Source organism: Bison bison, unplaced genomic scaffold (assembly GCF_000754665.1).
Source record: "Bison bison bison isolate TAMUID 2011002044 unplaced genomic scaffold, Bison_UMD1.0 scf7180017864383, whole genome shotgun sequence".
NCBI classification, from domain to species: domain Eukaryota; kingdom Metazoa; phylum Chordata; class Mammalia; order Artiodactyla; family Bovidae; genus Bison; species Bison bison.
The window spans coordinates 5,202,022-5,211,107 of NW_011494955.1; the positions used below are offsets into that span (position 1 = coordinate 5,202,022).

Below are 9,086 nucleotides of genomic sequence, written 5' to 3' on the forward strand. Positions count from 1 at the left end.
GTGTGTCTGTATGTGTGTCTGTGTGTGTGCATGTGGGGTCTCTGTCTCTACCCATATTTTGCATTTTCCTCTCTATTTTGTGTCTCCTCCTCCAAGAATTCTGTGCAGGCCTCAGAAGTTTCTGAGTTCTTGTTTTGCTGGGTTCTCCGCCCACCCCCCCGCCCCACCCACCCCCCCAACTCCCGCTTTCTTTAGAAGAATAATCAGTGTGAGGTGGTATCCTTGGCTGAACATCTTCCTCCTTCCAGGTCCTTCCACACCTCTTTGCTGGCCAGGCTGAGAGCGGCATATTTGCTCCTTTCCAAGCTGTGTAGAGAGCTGAAGGTGCCGGCAGCCTAGTGCCTGGGGCCTGGAGCCAACGAGCTCGCCTTCTTTGGGACGGAGAACACAAAACAGCCCTGGGAGGGGAGAGCCTGTCTCTGCAGACAGACAGCTGCCTCAGGGCAGTCTTGCAGCCGCCTCTGCAGCCAATTCCTTTTGTAATTTGCACAATAGACCAGAAGATGGGGCTCTTGACCCTGGAGTCAAAAGCCAGAGGCTCTGACTTTTTCTACATTTGAACTGGAGTCAAATCAGACTTGTAGAGCTCTTAGTAGTAATCCTCTCCTGCTTCTTCTCTGTGCCCTGACAACTCGTGCCCACTCTCATGAGAGCACCATGAGCTGGCTCTTTAGGGAGTGGCAAATGGAGGGCACATCTTTCTTCTGGTCACCATCCTTGGCCCCTCCAGAATTGCCATGTTGCCAGTCAGCCTAAATGACCCCCTGCCTCAGCTTCCCCCCTTTAATCCACCTTGCCCCCAATGGCAGATTTCACCAATGGTACCACTTACATAGGACAGTGTCATATAGTGGCCAGGGACTCTAAATTCAGACAGATCCATCCTTGACTCATCAAATGAGACTCTCCTCACCTCCTCAGAAAAGCCCTCCCTGACCATCCCATCTACAGTAGCTCTCTCCACCCCCCTGGCCAATACTCTATCACATAACTTTGCAGTTTATTTCATTGCAGCTCTCATAATCTGTACTTGTGTTCATTTTTACTTGTTTGCTGTTTCTCCACTAGATTGCAAGGCTCAAGAGGTGATCATATCCCAGCCTAATATCTACTTAACCTTGAGAAAGTTGCTAAACTTCTCAGCCTCAGTTTTCTTACCAGTGAAATGGATAAACTATGACGTGTTAGGAATATTAAATGACACAGTGCATTTATACCACTAAACCCAGGTCCTGGTGTGTGGGCAAATTCTTTAAAATTTTCTACACTATCATATTTTCTATCATATGAGAAACAAAAAAGTCTGAACTGATTAGCTGTTTCTCCATAACTTGGTCATTTTTTCTTTACCACAATTTTTATTTCCTACTGCTCTTCTCCATACCTTTCTGCTTTGGTCCAAATTGTGGCTATCCTGAATGGGTCTTATGCTTTCCTGGTTGCTAAGTCATTCCCTAAGAACTAAGATGCTTGCTCTCCTTACTCTGGCTTGACTGTTTTTGGGTTTAACCCAAACCAATGTCCTCTGTGTCATGTTCCAAGTAAAAAAAAATTATTTTCTCTTGGAAATTTGTATAATCTTTGTGGTCTATATAACTTATATGGCTCTTGTTTTATGTTCTATTATCTTGTCATCATATTAACATTTTTCTCTTCTAAATTTTTATAACCTTTGTTGTCTATACTATATTACTCATATGGCTCTTGTTTTATATTCTGTTATCTTGCCATCATATTAACATATATCCTGTTCCCCTGATTAGACCATAAGCCCTCTGGAGATACATATTTTATTTTAGATTTTGCTGCATCTTCAGTGACAGTTGGGCTTGTACTTTGTGTTTAATATGTTTTTGGTTAGACTGAATTAAAAGTACATATATTCACTTATATATTTATAAGTTATATTTATTTATATATACTTATATAACTTACATATTTATAATTATGTTCTATGTGCCCAGCATTCTTTGAGGCTTTGTACAGAAGGGCATAAGAAAAATAATTATTTCCTTCAAAAAATGACAATGTTACAGTAAGCTAAAGTTAACATTTAATTAAAGTACTTGACCATAGCATGGTATAAGGAAGGTATAAGGAAGGTATGAAGTGCTATGAAGATTCAAAGGGGAGTGATGACATGTCTTAGGGGTATTGAGGAGAGTAGAATAAAGTTTCTTCGAAGAGGTGGCCTTTGAGGTTGACTTTGAAGTATGATTAAGGTTTTGATGGGCAAAAATGGGGTTGAATTACAGATTCAAGGGACAGGATTAGTGAAGAGGTCAACAGAGACTGGGGAAATGAACACTAAGGCTCAGAAATGGGCCCAAGACCTTAAATCGAAGACTGGAAATATGGTTCTGCCTCAGGGGCACGGAAGCACAAACTTGGTTCAGATTTCAGAGCCAGAGCAAGCAATGGTATGCAGGGGTTGAACATTTAATGTGCACCAGCCAGGCTATGCTCCCCAGTGTAGTTTCTTCGGAGGCTGAGAATGATTTGCACCTGCTCTTTTTCTTTTAATAATGTGGACTCTCCTACCGTCTGATGTGATAGTGGACATAAAGGAAAAGACCCCTTTCCTCCTCTTGGGGACAGAGGGTTGGTTGGATTATGGCCAGTCTCTCTTGTTTTAAACCCAAATCAAATTGAATGTGTTACTCATGGGTTTCTAACTTTGCCTTAAATCAGTAGTTATTCTTTTGTTAAATAATTTGCCCTAGATTATTTCTCAGAAAAGTTGGAAGCATTTTTGTGGAATTGTTTCAATCATCTTCTGTAGCTCAACCCCGTGCTTTTCACTGCCAACCCGAGGCCCAGGGAGAAGACCTGTATCGTAGTCAATCTGTGTAGGGGAATAGATCACTGCCTGCCTGCTTCTCTTTGATACTATTGAATCTGGCCACTAGCTCGAGGACAAGTAATTTGAGAAGGCCCTTCCCTCTCATTCTGTTACTTCCTTCTGCAAGCTCAAGGGATGGTTCCCCAGAATTTAAAAATAATTATTACCAAGGAATAAAATCATGATAGACAAACCTGACACTTTCTCAGTTTTCAAGGGTCAGGTGCATCCTCAAATAGAACCACGAGATCTTCAATTTCTAGCAAGCAGTTGGGAGGACCTTCAAGCCCAGAGGCCCCTGAAGGGAGGGAGGCGGTTTCCATGGCAACCGGGCCCGGGAGCGGTTGGCTCCCCCGGCTCCCTTCTCCACCTCCTGGTAGCCCAGGGTACCGCCGGACAGCGTCCTCCCGTGCTCCGCGCCCTGATTGGCTGTGCAGGCCGCGCGCTGATTGGCTGCGGCGAAGCCTCGCGGGCCGGTGGCTATGGAGGCGGTGGCGGTTGATGGTTGACCGTTGGCACCAGGGTAGGGGTCGCCGCTCGGGCGATCTGATCAAACCCGACCGGAGTGCGTGGCCTGCTGACGTTCGGCCTGGACCCCGCGCGCGAGACCTAGTTGGGCTCCGCCATGCCGGCAGGGAGTAACGATCCGGATGGCGTCCTCAGCTATCAGGTAGGGCCCCGCCTCCCGCCCCTCCCAGGGGCTCAGCCTCCTCATCCTCTGCCCACCCTCCTTTCTCTGCCCCCGGGCCGGGGCTTCGCAGGCCACTCCCTGAGGGCGAGGGGAGGCCAGCCCGCGACACCAGGGGGCGCTCCGGGCGGTCGGGGATCGGGCCCGGGCTGCGAGAGGGTGACCTTGGGCCAAATCGGGAGCCGCATCCTTTGCGTGGCCAGCTGAGGAGCCCTGACGGCCCGCGGCCGGTGACCTCTGTTCTGCTCAGGTCCTCCTTGCTGGGAAAGAGGCAGGCTTCTGGCCTTGTCGCGTCCTGCTGGAACGTGGGAGAAAGGATAGCCAGGGACCTTGCTCTGGTGGGGCAGGTTTCCTCTTTGTGTTTTATTAATGGGGCTTTCTGGTTCCTTACTGGCTCAGAGGAAGAACTGGAAAAGACTGGAGGCTGGGACCAAACGCTCAGCCTTGTTCGTGTGCATAAAACTCCCTTCATTCCATGGCACAGACGGGCTGACAAGTTCTGGATAGCGAAGTGGAGAGAGGCTGGAAAAATGCTGAGGGGTCAGGAACAGGTGTTTACTTAAAGAAATGAAGAAACAGGTTTAAGCAACTGATAACTGTTGGGGTGGCTAATGTAAGGTAAAGCATTGGACTGGGCGTCAGAGACTGTAGGTTCAAATCTACATCTGCCTCACATGGGCTTTGTGACCTTGAGTAAGTCACTTGCCTCTTTGAATCACATTTCCCCATCTAGTAAAGTAGGGATAAGAATACCTGCTTTGCTTACTTCACAGGGTGGTTTTGAGAACTAAATGAGCAGCTGTTTGGGAAGGGGCTTTGTGAAACGATGTGGCAACCAGTATAGGAGAGATAACTCATTGAATTCTCACTCCCCCCTTTCCTGTGCCCATCAGGTGATGATATGCTCATTGCTCTGCAAAGAGATATTGAAGGGAGGTCAGATACGAAGTGGGGGGCTGTGAAGAGAATGATGGACCTACTCAGAAGGATGACAGGTCTTGAAACAAGGGCCACATTGATGTCAGGATGGTTTTTGTAAAGAGACAGACAGAACTCTTTTCTGAGTTTGTAGCAAAATGGGTATCACTGACTCACTCCTCTTCTGGCAATAGTTTGCTACTAGATGACCCATAATTCCTTTTGCTTGCTCCATCAAAAAAGGAACAACATCTGCAATTTTGGGAAATCCTTCCATATCTAATTCTCCTAAGGTCTATGAAGAATATTCAGCTTATGTTTGTGATACAGTGATGGGCAAAAATAGGTAATATTCTTGCCCTGCTGGAATTTCCCATTTAGTGTGTGTGTGTATAATCATTTTAATCAAACAGTCACACAAATAAATGCATTATTATAAACTGTGATGAGTGCTTAGAAAGAAAGATATGTGGTGCTGTGAATGTGTATCACAATGGTTCCAGCTTTGGTCTCAGATCAGAGATTTTGCTAAGGAAGAAAATTTCGGCAAAGATCTAAAGAATAAGTGTCAACTGAGGGAAGAGGGAGATCAAAGGGCTTTGGAGACAAAGCGAACAGCAGAGGGAGCCCATCGGGTTCAAAGATCTGAAAGAAGGCCAGAGTGGCTGGAGCCACAGGGAGTGAAGAGGTGAATGGTGTGAGATGTACTCCAGGGTCATAGCATACAGAGAGAGGGAGAGAGAGGAGCCAGAGAGAGAATGAGAGCCAGTGAGATTATGATCAGATTCTCTTCCTGAAAGATTTTCTGGCTTCAGTGGGTAGAACAGGCTGGAACAAATGTGGGGAGACAGTGTCCTTAATATGCAGAATGTGTTCCAGTTGTATTGTCAGGATCATAATAACCCCCAGGCTTCTGTTGGTACTCTGTGAAACTGGTAATTCCTGAGTGCCTCTGGGGTAGGACAGAAAGTAATTATATCTTTTACATCTAGTTCATGAAACTCGGGGATGGTGGGGTGAGGAGAGAGAAAAAAAACAGGATGGGAACAGCAAGACCTTGTAAAGGCTGAGTCAGGTGATGGGCAAATGGGTACTTGAGATAAGATACAGGGGGGAAAAGAAATGAGGAAAGAAAGAGGAAAGGAAATGGGGGTAATTTGGGGGAGACACGTCAATCAGTTGAAAATTACCAACAAAACCTCCTGTATGTCAGCTGGGCTGTGTGACGGGGAGATGGACCTTGCAAAGTGAGCTGGTTGTGTACTTGATGTAAACAGAGACTCCAGGCATCACATCTACATACCGTGTGCCTAGGCTGTTTCCTCTGGTTTGGACGACTGTGCTGACCCCTGACACTTCCCTCCGCTTTCTCTCCTGCTTTTCCTTCTACAATCCACTTGTCCTGTGGCAGCTAGAGAGAGCTTTTAAAAACACAAATCAGATGATGTCATATCCTATCTTGAAACCCTTCAGTGGCTTCCCAGTGCATTTTAGAATAAAATCCAAACATCTTATTATGGCCTCCCAAGTTTCATCGTGACCAGGGCCTTGCCCACCCTCCCTGATAGCCTTTCCAACTCTCTCACCATACACTTCTGCATTGGCTCTCTATCTGTTTCTTCAGTACAACCAGCTCTTCATTCTACAAGAGCTTTGTTCTTGTTGTTCCTGTGGCTTTTCTTCTACCCAAGTCTTCTCGTGACTCCTCAGGTGTCACCTCCTCAGAGTAGCTGTCCTTGGTCTCCACTCACAGTTACTCTCTTTCATATGATTCTGCTTCAGTTTTTATTCATTTATTTTTGTCACACCATGCAGCATATGGTATCTTAATTTCCTGACCAGGGATTGGAACCCATGACTCCTGCATTGGGAGTGTGGAGTCTTAACCATTGGACCACCAGGGAAGCCCCTGATTCTGCTTTACTTTCTTAATAGCATATATGACTTATATGATGTGGTCTTGTTTATTATCTTTTTAAATAGAAGCATTATGACGGGATGGACTGGGCAGAAAATCTTTTTGTTTACATAGTGCCTGGAATAAAGTTGATGTTCTGAGTGAGTGAATGACTTTCCTGTATCCACAGCCAGTGTGCCTCTCCTTAAGGAGCTCATGGTCTTGTCAGTATTAGCCCAGAGTCTGAGATGACCATTGCTTTATTACACTCCCTGTTTAAAAGTCTCCCATTTCTGCTATTGTGTCTTTGCTCAGGTGTTCTAGCTGGAAAACTTTCCCGCTCCTATCTACCTAGAATATTCCGTTCTAATCTTTAAGGTCTGGCTCTGTACCAGTGGGCTTCTCAGGTGGCTCAGTGGGTAAGGACTCTGCCTGTAATGCAGGAGATGCAGGAGACGTGGGTTTGATCCCTGGGTCAGGAAGATCCTCTGGAGGAGGGCATGGCAACCCACTCTGGTATTCTTTCCTGGAGAATCCCATGGCCAGAGAACCCTGGTGGGCTACAGTCCATGGGGTCACAAAGAGTTGGCACGACTGAGCACGCATGAGCACTGTATCACTATCAGAATTTCACTTCTTTTCTGCTCACAACACTCACGAAGTCATATTACTTCTTCCACCCCTTACTTGTGAACTCTACATGTTCATCTCTGCTGCTACCCTGCCAGCCCCTTGTGATGCTGTCTCTGTAAGTTAACTTGCATGAGTGTGTGCCATGTGCCAGGTACTGGGCCTAGTGCTTTCCCTGCGTTGTCTCAAGTCTTTCAGTAACCACGAGATTCACATGCCCTTCTTAGCCTTATTTTCCAAATGAGGAAACCAAAAGGTTAAGTAACTTCTAATAAGTGGCAGAACTGACCCTCTCCAAAGAATGTGCCCTTGGTCTACATGACCATAACTTGTGCCTCTGGCACCGAGACTGGTGCCTGGTTCAGAGTGAGCGCTTTAACATGTTTGGGAAGATATGTGTGGCAAGGGGTACAAAGGATATATTAGAGTGGGAAGAGCTGGGATGATGGAGGACAGCTAGGTGGCTCTTGGTGGAATTTAGAATGAGTTAATGAAGGCCTGCATTATTGACTTTTGATGAGATTGCCAAAGGTGGTGGGTTCTTAAAGGGCATGATAAGAGTGGAAGATCAGAAAGCTTGAAGGAGAACCTCTAGTTTGGACTGGAACAAGGGACATCTGTAGCTTCAGATTCTCCTGATCAGCACTTTCAGAATCGAGCAGAATTTCTGGAAGAGAAGGCTACAGAGGTTGAAACTGTCAGCACTTGAGCCAAGTGGTGCTGGGAACCTCAGGGAGGCTCAGAGAGGGCGTAAATGGTAAAGGGAAGTGCAAGTGAATCAGGGCAATTACCAAGGCTTTTATGTGAATCAGGCCCACTCAGACTGGGAAATTTTGTAGAAATCTTCAGAATAACAAATCCTGGTGAATGGGTGATAATTGGGAAACTGGGTGGATGGGAAGAGAGGCACACTTCACGTTGAAAGTGGACCTGGGAAAACTCCTGGACGCTACTGCCTGGTGGCCCTGGCCCGTGTTGGTGTATGAAACGCATGCGTGTCTCTGTAGAGAGCTGGTGACTTCTGAGTGTCATGGGCAGTTCATGGGAAGCAGTCAGTATGTATCTGCTGAATGTTATTGAACAGAAGTATCAACCACAGCAGGTTCTCCTCTCACTGCCTTGCAGGGTACATACAGTCTGCATGCCTCCAGCCTCCCACCTCACACTGGGTATTCCTTTCCTGTGTGGGAATTGAGGGACACATGAGCATTCTCTTTACCTGGTGCTATCAGCTCTACTGGGGAACTTCAGTAGTGTGGGCTTTCCTGCCAAGCAGAGACTTGAGGTAGGCTGGGGATACAATTCAGGTTGCAAATTTACTTCCTTTTAAACTTGTAGATAATTGTCTTTGCTCATGGTTTGCCATGGCAGGGTGGACAGGGCTGTCAATTAAGCCTATCACAATGGTAATCAGAAAACAGAAAAGCAACATGTTTATTCTAAATCGCTGCTAGATAACAGCAACAAACCTGAGATAACAGAGAGGTTGGTTGTTTCCCATAAAGATAGTAACAGGTTTACTCTGATCTTGCTAGTTAGGAAGCCATGATGTATGTATTAGTGTCTATTGCTGCCCTAACAAACGACCACACATTTATTGTCTTAGAACAACACAAACTAAGTATCTTACAGTTCTATACTTCAGATTTCTATCATGAGTCTCACCGGGCTAAAATCAGTGTTGGCGAGGCTGTGTTTCTGGAGGCTCTGTGGGAGAATCTGTCTTTTTAACTTCAGCTCTGTGAGGCTGCCTGCATTCCTTAGCTCACAGCTCCCTTCCTCAGCAGCCGAAACCAGTGGCACAGCATCTCTCAGGCCCTGCTTTTATCATCAAACTTCATTCTCTGGCTCAACTCTCCTACCTCCTTCTTCCATTTTTAGGGATCTTTGTAATTACATTGAACCCATGGATAATCCAGATAATGTCATTATTTTAAGATCCACTGATTAGCGACCCTTCTTCCATCTGCAACCTTAATTCCCTATTGCTGTATAAAGCAACGTATTCTTGGGTTCCAGGGATTAAGATGTGCAAATCCTTTGGGAGCCATTATTCTGCAAACTGCAATGTGCTTACTAGTAAATTGTACCAAACAGGAGTGATTCCAAGT

At 45.9% G+C, this 9,086-nt stretch overlaps 1 protein-coding gene across 5 annotated transcripts in view; it reads left to right on the forward strand.

The window, feature by feature from the left end:
- SLC4A8 (solute carrier family 4, sodium bicarbonate cotransporter, member 8) overlaps nucleotides 1-9,086 on the forward strand; it is a 107,149-nt gene that overhangs the window by 23,292 nt on the left and 74,771 nt on the right. For 4 of the 5 annotated variants that reach the window (XM_010857852.1, XM_010857854.1, XM_010857855.1 and 1 more), the window contains exon 1: nucleotides 3,322-3,512. The exons of the other annotated variant lie outside the window; for it this stretch is intronic. In XM_010857852.1, coding sequence (XP_010856154.1) covers nucleotides 3,468-3,512 — 45 coding nt within the window. In that variant the 5' untranslated portion in view covers nucleotides 3,322-3,467. Of the gene's footprint in view, nucleotides 1-3,321; nucleotides 3,513-9,086 lie in introns of those variants that run through there. 5 annotated transcript variants of the gene reach the window in all.